At 45.9% G+C, this 17,566-nt stretch overlaps 1 protein-coding gene across 1 annotated transcript in view; it reads right to left on the bottom strand.

Moving 5' to 3' along the window:
- The window catches only part of LOC135913128 (calpain-5-like), a 79,366-nt gene that overhangs the window by 2,229 nt on the left and 59,571 nt on the right, over positions 1–17,566 (bottom strand). The window contains exons 11-12 of the mRNA XM_065445814.1: positions 11,189–11,307; positions 5,700–5,836 (exon numbers count right to left, since the gene is read on the bottom strand). Coding sequence (XP_065301886.1) covers positions 5,700–5,836; positions 11,189–11,307 — 256 coding nt within the window. The remainder of the gene's footprint in view (positions 1–5,699; positions 5,837–11,188; positions 11,308–17,566) is intronic.

Below are 17,566 nucleotides of genomic sequence, written 5' to 3'. Positions count from 1 at the left end.
TCCTTCTGTCGCGCGTTCACCTCAAGGACCATTTGACACATCCTCTTGGTCAGTTGCACAGTCAACGTCCATTTTTCGGACTCCCTAGGGGAGGGGCCGCGAAAATGTCAGGAAAATCGGGCAGTTCGAAAAAATTAAGGCTCAAATTGCCACAGGCACATCGAAAAAGCTCTGAGTGCCTGCCAGTACACTTGTTAGGCATATCGGTGCTCGTACTGTGACAAGAGACGGCGTGTGCACGCATGTATAATTAAGGAATACACACTGTGTCCTGTGACAATTGCCCTTTCCCATGCTTGTCATTCTTTACCACATGACAAGCGTTAAAGCATGCTTCACTGCGCATTCTTCACTGGGTAACATTAGCAATAAGGTGAAGATAACTTTTGGGAACCAGCATTATGCAACGCACCATGCTTTCCGAGTTTCGAAGCTAATCGCGACGACCACAAAGGCAGAGTCGGTGGCATTGCTGACAGTGGCAAATTCTTTCAACGAAAAACATGGCACCGAACGGAAAGAAGCTTAACAGCGAACATAGAAGCAGCTAGGCCTAGCGTTGCCGCGGTGGTGGCTACAGCTGCCAGGGGATCTTGGATATATACAGTCGAACCTCGATATATCGAACAGCGCGGTGATCGCAAAATAGTTCGATATAGCCAGAATTCGATATATAAAATCACGTAGAAAACGCGTCAAAAACTAGCACAAATCAATCAATGAACCAATCGTAGCGCAATAGATACTCACATGAAGCTTCAAACAAAGTATTTATTTCGTTCGCTGAAATTACTGAAGCAGCGTAGCCTGCTTCATATTGGCAACCGCGTGCTTGACAACGGCGTCCTCAACATAGTCCAAACGGTTCACAAGAGACAGTCCAGTGCCTTCTATTGCGCCGCAGTAGCGGCGTACAACGGACAAAGCAGCTACAGCCTCAGTTGCAGTCGGGAGCGGGGCAACATCAGCGCTTGCTGGATCAGCCTCGGCAGCGTCTTCGTTTGGCCGCGCAGCAGTCACTTCTGCCGCGATCTCCACGTCTGTTAAGGCCGATTTACGCTCGAGCCGCCCATCGCCGCAAGCCGCACCGCACGCTTGCGGTCGCGTGCGCTGCGGCGATGGGCGGCTCGCCACTGTTCCGGTGCTGTCGTCACCTCCAACAAAGCCCTCAATGCACATGCTGTATGGCTCAGCACCGACAAAGCGCTCCAACTGGCTCCACTGCCTCCTCGATCACGCGCGCATGGCGGGGGCAAGCCCTGCCGTGCGCGCGTGATCGAGGCGGCCGTGGCCGTGCTGGCAGGTGCTGGCTCCAAGCCGCCGCGCGTGTACGCCGCTACGTTCAAATGGCGCCCTCGGCGCAATCGATGTGGGCAGCTGTCGTACGCAGTCCGGAACGCCCATCGCGCCGCCGCTATCTTCGAGAGTGTTGCGGGAAAGCTCGCCTCCTGTCAACAGAGCGCACTTGGTCTGGGGCGGCGGAGTTCGATATATCCATTTTACATCCGGCCCCGTTCGAAATAAAAAATTAAAAATGCATGCGATTTTCCACGTGATATAGAAAGTGTTCGATATACGCAATAATTCGATATATCCGTGTTCGATATATCGAGGTTTGACTGTACATAACTAAGCCCATTAGGGCTAAGTGGCTGTTCTGGGTATAGTATAGTTAATGGTGTAGTATTATTGCAAAACTTTGCACGAGCTTGGTGCTGAAGATGACGCGGGTGACTATCTTACTGTGCACTTGTCTGTACATATTGTGGAAACCAATTTTAACGCGACAGTTAAGGAGCTCATGTCGCAAGAAATCTGGTGTCGCCGTCAGACATTTCAGCAAAAAGATTTTCGAACCACCCATACCCAGGCCCTCCATGTGAAGCAAGGAATTTACTTAAGGGACCCTGAAACGATTCTGAACATTTTGTACAAATGTACAGACTCATTAGAGTAAGTCCTTCTGATCATTAATTGATGCATCTAAGTGCTCCGCATAAAGCGTGTAATTTATTATAAGGTTTTAAAAATGTACATTGTTGCCGATCGCAGCACATCGCTCGGCTGAATTTTACGCTGCCCCTACTCGTTTGACGTCACTTGCCCCAATGACATTAGTAAGGCGAGCTATCCGATTGGCTGCCCAGGGCGTGTCATCAATAATTTTTCCAACTTTATGATGAACAAATGTTGTTCGTAATAGTTGGAATGTTAGTTAACTTGTTTCTATAAAAAGAAAGTAACGGAAAGAGAATGCACAAGGACACTTTCTCACTACACTTAAGCACTTCCCGCACACAGCAAGCGTTGTCTGCTTGTGTTACAATGTGCTCCATTTTGACGAGAGCTCCGCAGTCAGAGTCAGTCTCAGTCTTTTCACGAGCACTGAAATTCGACTTTTTTGCATTGTGAGCTGCAAACGTAGCGACTGCCAAGATGTCAAGCTGCGACATCGTGTTCCTCTGCAAGGCAGCGGACGAGCGGAGTGGTTACAGCACATCATACTGTCGCTATCTGAGTGGCCCACGCAAAAGCCCACCTTCGTGCATAGCGTTTGTGGCCAGAGTTGCCCGGTAAACATTGCAGTTACATATGCTCCAGTTGCAGGGAAGTGTGAGAAACAGTCAGGGGTCTTTGAATGCTATTGCGTTCCACTCTTAAAGGCGTAGCTTAAGGGTCCTCCAAATTTTCCAATTTTCCTCTTGCTTCTACCATCTGCAACAATATAACTGAAGTTGCTGAAGACATTTGCCTGTTTCTATTTGAGGAGTGTTTTTCCCTGAAACCGAAATTAAGCAAAACTTGCTTGTATTCAAAACAGTATCTCCATACGCTTTGTTTAGGCACTCAGGTCCGAGTACATCAAAATGAGGAAACTTAAGTTGCAAAAATATGTTAATAAAAAAATTAGCAAAGTCCTTCATCCGTGCCAATCAATATGAGCCAATTTTGTTTATTTAATAGGTGAGGCGTAAACTTGAAAAGGCTCATGGGACGCGTCACATGCTTGGCGCTTCCGGTTCGACGAATGACAACTCTGGCACACGATCCTCCTTTTGTGGGTCCCATTGCACTTGCTCTCTGTGCACCTTCATCACAACGCATCGCCCCACACCGCTAATTTCTAGAGCCTGCAATGGTTGTATAGATGACCGACCTTGAAGCTGAATTTAGGCAGCCATTTTAGATATATTTTTCTTTATAAATGAATTACCTGAATACATGTAGTAGCTATCCGTGTTATCACTTTCGTGCTTATCGTGGATGACAAGTCACGATTTCCTGTTTTCACATTGCTTCTGCTCATGTGAGCAACGAGAGTGAGTTTGGAACATTTTAGTCGTGAATATTAGATTTGTGCTAGAACTTGTCGTATACACAAACGTGTGCACAGCAAGCGTGCACAGCTGTTAACAACCTTGACTTTCCTTAAGAACAATACTTTCCACACATTTGGCTTTTTGAACTTTTCTATCGTTTTACAGCGAACCTGTATACATTTTGCAACATTTACACATGGATCATACATGTGTTCTTTTGTAAAATAACTTGTGGTCCATGTTACTGATAATATTTTCTGGAGCATTCATGATAATACATTAACCACGCAGTCAGCATGGTTTAACCATGTGTTAAGGTAGTATCTCTTGCTCCAACTTTACCAAAACATTTGTTATAAATGTCTCTAACATGTTCAAAGCTGCAGTATGCCCCTTGTGTTTGGGAAACCGAGATATTTGTGTGAGATATGGAACGTAAGGCATGCTAGAAGTGTTTGTCGAGTACAGTTCAATTGCCCTGCACACTTTAGTCTGTCAATATATCTTTTATGTCTCTTTGTAAAGAAAACATTGCAGCTTTGTGACAATTAGGATAGTGTTCCTCACTCCATGCACCTTTCACAAATATGAGAGAAAAATTATGGTCTATATTTTTTCAACTGTCCAAGCTCATACCGCATTGAACATCAAATGAGAGTCGCTATACCATGCAAGGTGCCCGCTTAAATGGCGTTCCAAGCCATTCGTGCAGAGAAAATGCTTGGGATTGGAACTGCCTCTCACGCCTCCACTACTAAACCGTGCATGCTTGAGTCAGCCTTGTGAAATTGAGATGACACAAGTGAAGAAAAAATAAATGTCGTTGACACGAACAGAATTGACACGAGAACAAATGTGGCTAGTCACTCCAGATAAAGCACAAAAATGTGACAGCATGCATAGCTAATTCACACGTTTGATTGATTTGGCTAAAACAAATTATTTTAAGTGACTGCCTATGCTCAGTTTTTATGGCTGGTCACTGATGCAAGCACCATAGGCTCTAGAAATGATACCTTGCGATGAAGGTGCACAGAAAGCAAGCGTGACCGGCTCCGCAAACGGAGAATTGTGCACCAGAACCGTCATCTGCTGGACCAGAAAGCGCATAGCTGACAATGCATCCCATGAGCCAGTGCAAGTTTACGCCTCACTTATTGCAGCGCTCCAACAGCACTGCGTAACAACACCATCACTATGGTGCCTTCTATAATTCCTGCGTGAGCACTTTGTCTAGTTCTGTTTATTTGCACTTATGGGAAAGTCCTGGCTATGGACCGTGACGGCTATGAAGAAGTTGGCGACAGGTTGGCACCTAGACAAAATCCTTCAAAGGTACACATGCCCAAAAAGTATTCCAGGGCACGCGAGAGCATGGCCATGCTATTCGGTGGCAAGTGCCCCTGTGCATCAAAGTAAAGCTATGCAGGCACTGTGACGGCTTAAAGCGTGGCTCGTGTTTGGGCACACCAACAGAGTTGATGACACAGTGTACTTTTCTCGATGTGGTGAAATCACTGTCTTTTTGCATTCAGTACACAAGTGCAAGGCTGGCTTACCGTAAAACAATATGCAACTTCAAGTAAACGTTACTTCACCTCTTTGTAACTTAGGCTTGGCGGGCCCAGATAATATGGCAGATGACATGAACCCAGGCATTTAGCCGTCACTGCGCATGCGCAGGTTTGGTTTGATGTGCGGCTGCGCTGGTGTGTACTGCCATACCCTGTGGAGGTGTGTACATCTACCCTGAAGAACTCTATAAGTTCTAACACTGCTGAAGTGTGAACACACAGAAATCACTGAAGTACAAGCTTGTATCAGAGGCATCAGTGAAAAGCAAAGTTTAATGTGCAAAGTTTGACAGTGCTGCAGACTTCATTTTAATGGTTTGCAAAACATAAGAGATGATGTGTCGGTGTCTTAGCAAAAACCCAAACATCTCTTCGAAGCTTAGTGGTGCATCATAAGATAAGTTTCGTGAACAAGAGGCGACTGTTGCAGATACATGATTTACGGTGAGCTTGCGAGTAGCCGTGGTACTGCTGTGCTACTTCTCAAGCACAGACATGCCAAAGGGGAAAGAAAGCGAAAAATCAAGAGAACCCAAAGTGGCTCTCAAAGATTTCCATTCAAAGTGGGACGATTCGCTGTAAAAAACTAAAAAACAAGTTAGATATAAAGTTTGGTGTCCAAGTGCACTTAAACTGTGTGAGGTAGATTTATTGTACTAGTCACACTTACTTATTGCCACCAATACGCCCAGACAGCATTATTTGTCATTGACAATTAGCGGCTTAAACATCAAATACTATCCACTTCATTTCTTATGGATTTGGTTCACCTTGAGAAAATACTCATTTCCCTGCCTGCACTGACCTGGATCTTTATGGGTGTGGAGGCATCCTTGCGGTAGAAGAGGGCGCTGATGTTCCACGTTGGGTCCCGCGTGCCCTGACAGACAGTCGAGCGCACCGACTGGCCCTCGCACAGCATCACACAGTACGGGTCTGCCACTGCACAGATGTGCAACAAGGGTGAAGCAAATGGCATTCGTTGTGTACCGATGACCGTATATATGCACTGTCATCGTGCAATCATGCACGATGACAGTGACAATTAGGACAATCATGCATTGTCCTGTCCCACAGCTGAGCTGCATAAAGAGGCCCATTTGTCCAGGTACCCTGCTTGACATGCAAAATGCAACACTGGAGGTGGAAAGCAAAAATGCTCATGCACGCGATTGATCTCCAGGCAGTCAAAATATTTATATTAGAAGGTCTCCACTATGACACCTCTCACAGCACCTGGATATTAATTAACTACTTCTGTGCCAAGCTAATCTCCTGAATTCCAACCAAGAATGGCCAATTTATTTTACTGCATAATCTTCTACAAAAAACGCAATCTAAGATATGTTACACATTTTGTTTTCCAAATTTCCACCATTTATTGCACAAGTTCAAGACTAGCAGCACTACACAAGAAAATGAAAAGTATCACCGGCAAAAAAAATTTAGAGAAAATGAAACAGGTATATTGTCGACAAGCTGAGCTTGTCGTGGCATGTTTTCACCATAAATGTGCAGACGAACCCAGCTCATCCATGGCCCAGAAAGGGTTAAACACCACCAATAATGCAGCACAAGGCAAGCTTTAGCACATACTTTTTTCCAACTTCTTACAGCAAAAAAGTGTGGACATAGTTATGGCTTACAAAAGAAAGCTTCTGTAAAAGAATTGGTGTTATTGCACATACTCTGTCTTTAGAAGTCTCTTTTGGTATTGTGTATGGTATTGTGCAAGAGGCAACGGCTACAGTTGGGCCACAATTTTTGAGCTCAGCATGGCTTGCACCCCAAAAGAAAATACCTACATTGCAGGAACTTTCCTTCAACAGGCCTGTTACATCCATCTGGTGTTGCTACATAGATGTGCAAAGCGATGGACGGCTCAAGCCATTTTCAGGACTTTTGGCAGTCAAACTTTATTTTGAAAAGCCGAGGTGATTCTCCTTATTTTGAGCAAGAAAATGCTCAGCATAATACAGCTCCTGCATGGAAGGTCTAAAGGGGCCTTCAATGCCTTCCAGGACATACCTGATTACACTTGAAATAAAATTTTAAGAAACATGAATATAAATGTAATGATGTGATCTTGCAATATGCAGTTGTTCCAAGAAATGGTAATACAGAAAAAAACAGAGTCGATTGGAAGTTGAATTTCGGCACCTTGCATCACATTTTTACCCATTCACTGATGTCGTTTGTTGCAACCAACACCAATTAAATGCTTGTCATGCACGTGTGCAGAAAATTCACATGCCATGGTTGCCTCTTCATTGTTGTCTGTTCACAGCAGCCATGTTGCCACATGATCGTGTGAAGTAAGATGACAGAGCATTTAAAGGATGCATGCCACTGGTTGCTTGCAACTGCACCGACATTTAACCAAGCCGTGACCAAAGAGAAATAGCCCAAATGATTGGAGAGTGTGAAGCTCTGGCTTAACTACCACTGGCTATGCTAGGTATGCCACCACGACCATTGCATGCAGAGGTGGATTAAGAGGGGGGACCAGTTCCACCAATTAGATGTTCCCAACTTCTCTTATGGAAGTTGAAAAACTATTGTAACTTTAAGGAAAGCTTGTGTGTGCAGTGCTGTGCACTCATGCTTTGCCCATTGGCCACTGCCATGCTGTTGCTATAGACAGAGAAAAGTACAGCGAGAGCTTGCACCAAATTTTAATCTCCTGGTAACAGGAGAGGTTTATCGCTTCCCATTAGCAGAATGACCACAGGTTCACAACTTTCATTAGGGATCATATTCCTTAAGGCAGGTCAAGGACACGGATGACGAAAAGAAGACAAACAAGGCACTACTTTCAACTACATTAATTTGCGATGACCCCTCTCCCCACTGCATATATACATTCACCATTCAAGTCACGGCGCACATGTCACAACCAATGATAACTATATCGCTAACTGCACGAGATGATGCCTCACCATGCATGCTCATATCTGCACGTGTCTGCAGAATGGTATGGCTACACTATGAAAACATGAATCGATAAAAGGTGTTGACCAAAAGATTGTCAAATGATAAAATGACGAGTATTTTTTAAAAAGCTAAGAAGTGATATAATGGGGCTGTGAACAAAATATAATGGGACGCTAAAACGGCTGTACACTCAAGGTGTGCGCCAAAGGCTAGTCGGCCAGGAAAGAGGAAAGGAAGAAAAGCGGGAGAGCAAAAAAGAGTGATCATAGACTGTGATGCTCTACAACAATTAGTGTTGTAGATAACCAAGTTCCTTTTTCTAGAGCGACACGAAAGGGGCGCTGACGCAACTCAGATCAAGCCAATTGATCCACAATGATTTGAAAATTTCTCGGGTGAACTGTTCTCTTTATCTTCCGATCATGACAGTCTGTTCTAAACATGGGGAACACACATGTTTACACGTGGCGCAGTGTAAGTCCATAATGCTGCCTTATTTATCCTTTAAGTTATTCTCATGTTCACGTAGGCAGTCATCGATACATTGGCCTGTCTGGCCGATGTAAACATGTCCACCAGACAGAGGTACTATTTTGTAACCGACACCGCACTTGCATGACACATAGTCTCTGACGTGATTCTTGCTTCAACGTATCCTGCAGCCCTCATGATTCTATGTGATATTAGGTGCACATAAGGGAGGACGGCAGTTTTTGTCTCGTCAGTTTTCTTCAGCATCGCAACACTGTTTCTTTGGAGTTCACACAGCAGGGATTTCGCATGGTCCAATAAAAGAAAATCAGGGAAACTTGCTTATCCCAATCACTTGACTTGCAACGCAAGGCACTGTGCTATTCGGTGAGGGCCTGGCCGTGTGAGTGCATTTTTCAAAGCGCCGAGTGCAATGGCACATTTGACCAACTTGGAGTGGTTGAAGTCAAATGGAAGAAGCCGTTTTTTTTACCTCGGAGCGTACATCCAGCAGACGTGCTCTCAGGTGAAGAACAAGTCCATATCGAGGAAGCAGATGAGATCATTAACAGTGATTTCTCTGGTAAGAGTTAGTCCAGCAAATGCTCTACAGAATTTGGAAAACAATTCTTCTGTTTTGTGTGTGGCATCTTCTGCAGTCTCATGGAAGACGACAAGATAATCGTCAATGAAGCAAAAAATCTTGACCGCAAGGGGCATAAGGTCTCTGTCAAACTTGGCTAGCAGAAGGTCACTCAACCCTGGTGCAAAGGCCGCCATATGCATCGGGTCATGCCTTGCACCGGTGGGTCACTTGTTATATTCCACAGGTGCGTCTTGACCCACTGGTGGTGGGAGTTATGCCCCTTTTAAGCTTTCTCAAGGAGGAGAGCGATGGCACGACAACACGTCAGATCAGAAGTAACAAGAAATTTCCCTCTCGGCACCCAGCAAAGGTGCCGCTTGTGTGCTGCAGGAATAAAGCCCCTGAAAAATTGAGGGGCTTTAGCAGGAAAGCCTTGCACTGCTGCACGGTGCGAATAACTGCTGTGACCCACAGGCGGCTGCAGGGAACGTGTTCAATGCGATGCCGCTCAGTCAAATGGCATGAGTCTATATGTGCTGTTATATTAATTTCACTATGCCAAACGTTCCCACATTCACCAGTGCATAAGTCACATACCTCATTCTTTGGCACCTGAGGTCAACACCATATTGCTACTTTCTGAAGTTCATGCGTTCATGTCAGCCTTCTTGAAACTCAAATTGATATAGGCCACCTGGCATTGTCAGAGGCTGTTCTCTGTGGATATGCATCTCTGAGTGCCCAACTTGTCAATATCATTAACTGATTGATTGATACAGTAGCCCACCAATTTTCTGAAACGCGTGGAGAGTGAAAAATAGTCTGAAAAATTTAACAGCCCGAAAAACTTGTTCACTTGAAAAATGAAATTTATCAGACTTACGTGGCTTAAAAAAATCTCTAATACTGCCCTGCCTCACGCTACGCTTGGAGGCAATCAGATATGATTAGACTTGCACAAGTGATGTTGTCTCCGTATACAGCCGACAAGAGCGTCACCGCGTTGGCGATCTCTGTTGGCGGAGGTCACCACGGAGATCAAAGAAACAAGCTACATTACTTCGCACCACTTCTCTCGCAAAGACAGAGGAGGTGGCACCATTCACGCAGATGTGAAGCCGCACAAACACACACAAAGATGCAACATCTCCAAGACACACCTGCTCTGAGGACACACCACATCCAAAATAGCAATCAATACTTATGGTGAATTCGGCAAATCGTGCAAGTGTGTACCAGGGCACCCCAATGCACTGTTTCATTCAATCATCAAGGCCCCAGGGTGCCCCAGTGCATGCCGGGGCAATTTGACAAATTCGCTATTAACAAACTGAGCCCGCATGAAGTGATCATGACAATAGTGCTGTAAAGAGAGAGAGAAAGAAAGAAAGAAAGAAAGAAAGAAAGAAAGAAAGAAAGAAAGAAAAAAAAGAAAGAGCTGTCTCCAGGACCATTTTGTCTACTCATAGCGTGTACCTCTCAATCTTGGAGGCTGCACAGCAGCCACTGGAAGCCAAGCCAGTGGAAGCTCCAACACGGCAGCCTCCAAGATCACGTAGCATGGCTTGGAATGAGCGATATAATCCGGAAAGTCAAAATGAGGCCTAAATTTCCCCGAAAGATCGGTTGTGCAAATGCATTACCTCTATAGGAACCCTGACTGTGCATTTATGAAGTTTGGATTATTTGTCAAGTCCAAATTTTTGGTGTCCGAAAAATCCGTCTGCTAACTGTACATGGTAGATGGATTGGTTGACGGAGTTCAAGGCCCCAAAACAGCACAGGGGCTATGACTATGAGTGATGCTGTAGTGGAGAGCTGCAAAATAACTTCAACCACCTAGGGTTCCTTAAAATGTACACATGTAGCACAGTACAGGACATTATTCGACGTACTGACACTGCCCAAAAATTGAAATTATATTCTTGGCCTTTATGTGCCACAATCACTATCTGATTGTGAGGCAAGCCATAGTGGGGGACTCCGGATTAATTTTGATTACCTGGAATTCTTTAAATTGCTCCTAATTTTAAGTACACCAGCATTTTTGCATTCTGCGCCCATTGGAATGAGGCCACCATGGTTGAGATGGAACCCGTATAACATTGAGCTTCGCAGCACACTGCCATAGCCACTGAGCTACCACCACAGTGGGTCCTACGCCCACCAGAATGCAGCCATCAGGGCCAGGAATCCAACCTGGGACCTCGCACGCAGAAGTAAAATGTCACAGCCACTGACCCAATATTGCATGTACAGCAAAAACGAGTACACAACGCACGAACGGCTAGCACCACACTCACATCCAAAAGGGTCTTGCTGCTCAAGGCGTCTCGCTCCAATAATGCGAATGATTGTGGCCAAGGCTGGTGTGCTTTGGCACGGAAGAAGCTTGGCACTTGGCACGTCCTTCTGCAGCTCCCTGCATGCCACATTGGGTGCAAGTTCAGTACACCAGTATGCTTCAGCAGAGCAAGAGGACGAAGGCAGAGAACTGTCGACACACATACACAGCGCAGTGCCTTTCTGTGCCTGCACACCGCCCACACAGAAACAGGATGCATCTAGATCCCCAGACACTGGTTTAGAGGACAATGCCCAAGATCTGGAAGCTAGATCGGGTTGTTTTGAGAGCAATATCTTACGAAAATTAATTGACGGCTACAATTCACGAAAATAATGTGGAAATGGGTTAGAATCCATTGAGCATGTTTCGTTGGAAGGTTCAGTACCCATCCAGATGCAAACTGGACAGTAGCTCCCTTGACTGTCACCTTTGGCTTAATGGACAGCAATGTAAACAGTGGATCTGATAAATAGCTGCATCTGTGCCCTGCACTTCATTTTGTGTTGTTGTTGCCAGTTCCTTGGCTTATCAGCACTCTGTAGGTGTGATGGTGGAGAACTGCAAGTCTTCAATTTTCTTGAACACTTTTCATCAGATGCCATGTGTAAAGAGATTTTGTTTTGTTTTTTATAGGCATCCGCTCATTTCCGGCAACGAGCATAGCACAATATCAGAGGCTTGCAGCACATCGCCATCATGCTCAAGACTTGCACATTAGTTGAGCATGCTGGGAACATCAAAAGGGGACATAAACCCACAAATTCATTAACCTGACTGCAGATGTGCAGATGAGCTGCTGCATTTGCTTCAGGTTACTTGTTCGGTAATGTTAGCTGTGGGGGCAGGCAACACGACTGTAACAACGTAATGGTTCTAACAGGGTAATTGTGGCTCCAGATCAACTTCATTCTGCAGTAAATTCAGCAGTGTTTTGCTGAATGCAGTGGAATCCCATTAAACGGAACCTAAAACAAAAGTGGAAAAATATGCACTCAACAAGAGTTCTCTTTACTCAGAAAGATGTGCAGAGGTGAAGCACTATATGTCATACACCCTCCTGACAATGTTAGATATGTTAGGCATACAGAAGTGAATGTAGCAGCAAGTTTGTCTCATGGTTTTGGCATCACTGACAGCTACTCGATTGACTACGCTTCGCTAGTTTCAGTTTCAAGGAGGTGCCGGCGACGTATGAAGACAAAAACATTGCACTTACTGCCCTAATTAGGGGCAGAATAACGTGCAATCATGCAAATTATCGAACAGTGTGCTGTAAGGTGTTCAAACTTTTCACTGCCCTTATTTCGCTCCTCTATCGGTCGAGTGGCGGTGCCGTGAAGTTGTCAAGGTCTGTACATGCTATGCATTAAATATAATTTTTTTTTTCCTGCGTGCGTCCTTGCCACCGATATTTAAGGATGGCTTTCTGCATAGATGACAAGTGTCGCAAAAATTTATTTCACACATTGCCTCTTTCTGAAAAAAAAATTCTTTACAGCTTGCTTCTTGGTTTTATTTACAGGTAGTTACGCAGATTTTTGTTCCAATGAGTCAAAGTTTTTTGCATTACCCAAATACAAAACCAACCAATTCAGAGGATGTTGTTTCGTTCAAGCAGCAATTACATTTAAGCAATTTCTGTTTACCAAGATTCTATTGTATATTTCCTTAGAAAATAAAACCTTTCCACAGAACTCCTTGTGCAAAGGACGTAACTAACTTATTGGATTTTTCAGTTAAACGTGGCACTGGGGTTGTGGACAAGAGATGGCGGCACAATACAATGCTGAATGATGACCGAGTGTTTATTCAATGCACGTCCAGTGCAGACAGCCGCATTAAAATAGTTTTGAGGAACAAAAAAAAGCAAGTCAGACACGCATGATGAATTGTGCATGTAACTGGGCAGGTTTCAAGGCAGGGAACCATAGACTTCAGTAAAGATTTTTTAGCGAGTGACACAGGTAGTTGTGTATCCGATGACCCAGTGACTAAAGGTCACAAAGATCTTTACGATACAGTCAATGCCCAATATGTAGGACTCTCTAGAGGCGAAAAACGTCGAAAAATCTGAAAGAACAAGCAGTCTGCAAAAACAAATGCATGCAGAAAACACACCATTTCATAAGCATTTCTCGGATGGGGAAAGTCAAGGATGGAGTAGCTGATCGCCACAACTCCTCCAATGTGCATTGTTGAGTAAGCTCAAAAAGAGCCTTTAATAACAATTTTTTTAAAAGTCACAGTCTTGTATGAAAGGCTCAGCAATGAGAGCGATAAAAAAGTATTAGACAACTACACGAAGAAAAGGTCACAGCTGTATCGGTTGTATAAATTGAAGTAAATGTTCGCCTTAAGGCCAACTGCAACAAAATTATGGACCATGCAAAAAGCCCCATTTCAGTTAATTTAGACATACAGTAGCCTCTGTGGGAAATTTTGCGGCTGAAATACGAGTGGGCACTCCGTAAGAGGCTCGCAAAAATTGATGTCTCTCCTATTGAAACTGAAAAAAAAAAAAACCGACACGCCGCCAATACCAGTCGCTGGAAGTGACATACTACATAGACTGTAGAGAACCAACACCTGGGTCGTCTACTTCCCTTGGTTGTATACCGTTTCCATGTATCAGCAAGCTTGTCTCGTATATCTGCTAGAGACAGAGTTGGTGTGCTTTGCTAGCTGATTCGTGTGATGTGTCAACGCCATTGCGCACCCTCATTTTCTTTTAATGCGAAGTATTCTCTGTGTCCAGCTGCTTTTCACTATCTGGTTGTCTATGTTCAACAGCAGAGCCTCGATGCGTTCTGCCTCTACTCAATGATGAGCACATTGGAGTGCCAAGCTAAAGGCATGGGTATAGTCCTGCTCATTTCTGGTGCTGTGTCAGAAAGGCTTTCGTTCGTCTACGTCAATACGTCCGAAGTAGAGACGTGCGAAATGTCTTGAAGATGATGCACTATCAGAAATTATCACTCGAGAATAGACAAGAACGGCACCGAGAGCGGCGCTGCTGCGCCGGCGTTGAGAGCGCCGCATGCGGAGCAAAATTCTATTAGCGGTGGTACCCCTCTCCCATCTCTCGTTCGCGCCGCCTTGATTGCCTCCTGCACTGCGCGTGTTTGGGCACGTTTCGCGCCGCGCGCGGTGTGTGCGCGTGGACATTTCCTTCGAAGGGCGGTGTACAGTCTCTCTCACATTTAGGGGAAAACTCGAAGCGCAGCAGCTCGCGCAGATGCTCGAGGGGCGGGATCTTGAACGGCGTCGTCTGCTACGGCGGCGCACGCTGGCCGCATTGTCGAGAAACGTTCTACTGTCAGGTGCAGGGCGCTGATCACATCGTTACTGCGTGAAAGGAGCCGGTATTCTTTGCTAAGCGTTGCGCGACGCCCACTGATACGCCTCGAATGTAAGTTCATCGCTGCATGGCAGTCATAGACGACGTACTGATTCCATACATTCTTGACGGCCCGTTTCTGGAAGGCGACTATATATTCTAACGCGATAGGACGCCGATCCACACTGCTCGTGCTGTGCAAGAACTGCTAGAAGAGCGCGCAGTCACTCTCTTGGAGCGGCCGCCTCAATCCCCGGGCGCCAACATCATTTAAAATGTCTGGGGCTCGTTGAAAGTATCGCTGGCGCAACATCCCCTCTATCAGTCGCCCGAGGATAGGCTTCGATCCACCATCGTCAGTGACTGAGACGTGCAGCGAATGAACACATCCCTGATCAAGTCATTCTACACTTCACTGCCTTCCAGGATGAGCGCTGTCATCGCTGCCGCTGGGGACATGACGAGATACTAACTGAAGTTCCGAGCGTGACGTGTCCAATTCCCCACCGGCGGGCAGGGTCTGTCTGGTGTAGCGAATGATTATCGAGAAAAATCACTTCCAGCTCATTGTCTGAACCTAAAACGTTCATTTAATCGTGTCCGTTTGTTTCACCGTGTTCGACTCCCATTGTTGAGTGCTTTGTTTTCCTTTCGAGTCAAACAAAGACTGAGCACGTTGCGCGCACATCTTGGTGCATTTTGTAGCTGCTCATTACGGTAGCACACACAGTGAAGAAATATACGTGCACACGCTCAGTACTCCGGCCCTTCGAAAGAACAAATGAACCATGTTGTCAAAAGAAGTTTGTGGAACTCCATTAGCGCCAATGAAGGATCAGAGTGTGGCGACGCACAACGTTTAGTAAAGAATATCAGCTCAGTTCCCGCAGTACCGATGAAATCGGTGCACTGCCCCTGACAGTACCACGCTTCCCGAAAATGCGGCCAGCGCGCGCCGCCGTAGCAGACGACGCAGATCACGACACCGCCCCTCAAGCGTGTGCGCCTGCTCGAGCTGCTGCCGCCGCACGACTCCATTGCTTACCGCATCGCGATGCAATACGTTCCGAGTTTTCCCCTTAGTGTGAAACAAACTGCACACGCTATATTTGCCTTTAAGAAGATCGGTACGCTTGACGATTATTTTTATGGCTGCAATGCGGCGAAAGGGCAGCGTCTGCTTAACCATGTAAGGGACGCTGAGCAGGTAATTGGAAACGACATCGTATGTGCCGCCGGAAAAATCGTCAGCACATACGATGCGGCACATACATACGGCACCTACGAGCTAAAGTCATTTTTGCAGTTTCTCACATTATGTTTGCTACAAATCCGTGTTGTCTCTGATGGCGACAACGGACTTCTATCGACACTGTGCGGAAATAAACAAGATATATCGCTGCATAGCACAAGTACGACATGCGCACACAACTTTAACTAGTACATCCCCTACAATATGGAATAGAGGCAGCAATGTAGACAGCTTGGTCATTTTTTAACAGTACTCAAGAGACGGAAGTTGAAAGTATTATTAATCATTCCTGCTTCAGCAATGCCGGCGCGACCAAGACGCGGGTATGTATCGTCCAGTAACCCGATCGATCGGTGCGATGGTGAAGCGGGAATGAACTCCGGTCATGCTCAATGCATCATGCACATATTCAATTTCTCGGCACGCGTGAACTTCGGCCACTGCTAGCGCATACAACAGACGTGGTTTCCATTCTTAGACAGCGCACACACAAACGAAACACGAGAAAGAAGACAGGACAAGCACTCGTTGAACTTAAAAGTTTTTGTATGAATAAAAGGATTATGTACCGAGTAATTATTAATTTCACGTGGGTTAGATATAGAAACCGTCATACACTCAGGAGTGATCAATAAACGATCTCGCTTCGTTTGCCAGATGTTTACTTTGCTCGGCGCACCGCAGTAATCCATGTCTGTCGTCTGCTTCTTTCGTACCATTTTCTTGTGAATCGGTATAATTTCACTGGTGGCATCAACCTTTTCATGTTTACATTGCTGTCGTGACAGTTAACAACACAATAATAATTTCCGGTCATCCGAAGAGGCGCCGTCGCAAACAAGAGACGTTTCGCGCGCAGCGCGAACTGAACGCGGGCGCGACCGCGAAGGGAAGCGGCGACGGAAACCTACACCTTCTCGCGTGCAGCGAGCGCGAGAAAGCCTTCTCGCGTGCAGCGCGCGCTCAGCCTGGCCTCCTCTGGCTCAGCGCGAGCGAAGGGAACCGGCGGAAGCAAACCCCCGGGGGATTGGAAACCGTGCCGCCAGGGGAGAAACGAGCGCTGGCGTCTCGGGCGAAACTTGGCGTGCGCTCGTCTATACCGCCCCTGAATGCAACTTACCTTTGGTTTTCACACGAAGTCATGGCTTATAGTACATATAGTCACCCTGAGAAAGCGTTTGCTAAGCAGATGTCGATGGGTAAGTGACTGTGCTGTTGAAGTGTAGCTTGTGAAGCTTTGTCAACTGCAGTTTACACATTTTGTGTGCGTCGTGCTGCCTCTCGCCTAGGTGCGTTTCCGAAACTTCACCTTCAATGCTTGGCGTGCGAGAACACAGCAAGCACAAGGCCACCAGCCACCTCGGCTAGTCTAGACTTTGCACTTTCTGCAGATTATGTCCAAGACAGGGTAGGCTGACCCGCATCATGCACAACGGCCGAGCTAGAAGAGGAGACGTGTGCTCCAGCCTGACCTCTTGTATGCACAACACTGGGTGAGAAGGAAGGCGGCGGGCATCAAGCCGACATGCTTCTTGGCTTGCCCTCGCATGCTTTCCCTCACACCAACAGCATACGGCACGCGATATGATATCTCACTTGGACTTTCCTAGAGTATCGCTACAATCATTATCGCAATAAAGAAAGAAATGCCTACAGCAAGTGCATGCAGAGTAGGTGGTGCTATCTTCAACTGGGGTCTTCAACGTCAGTCATAACATTCACTGGCCCAGTGGCTTGAAAAATTG

Source organism: Dermacentor albipictus, chromosome 1 (genome assembly GCF_038994185.2).
Source record: "Dermacentor albipictus isolate Rhodes 1998 colony chromosome 1, USDA_Dalb.pri_finalv2, whole genome shotgun sequence".
Taxonomy (NCBI): Eukaryota; Metazoa; Arthropoda; class Arachnida; order Ixodida; family Ixodidae; genus Dermacentor; species Dermacentor albipictus.
This window is presented reverse-complemented; position numbering and strand designations above follow the sequence as displayed.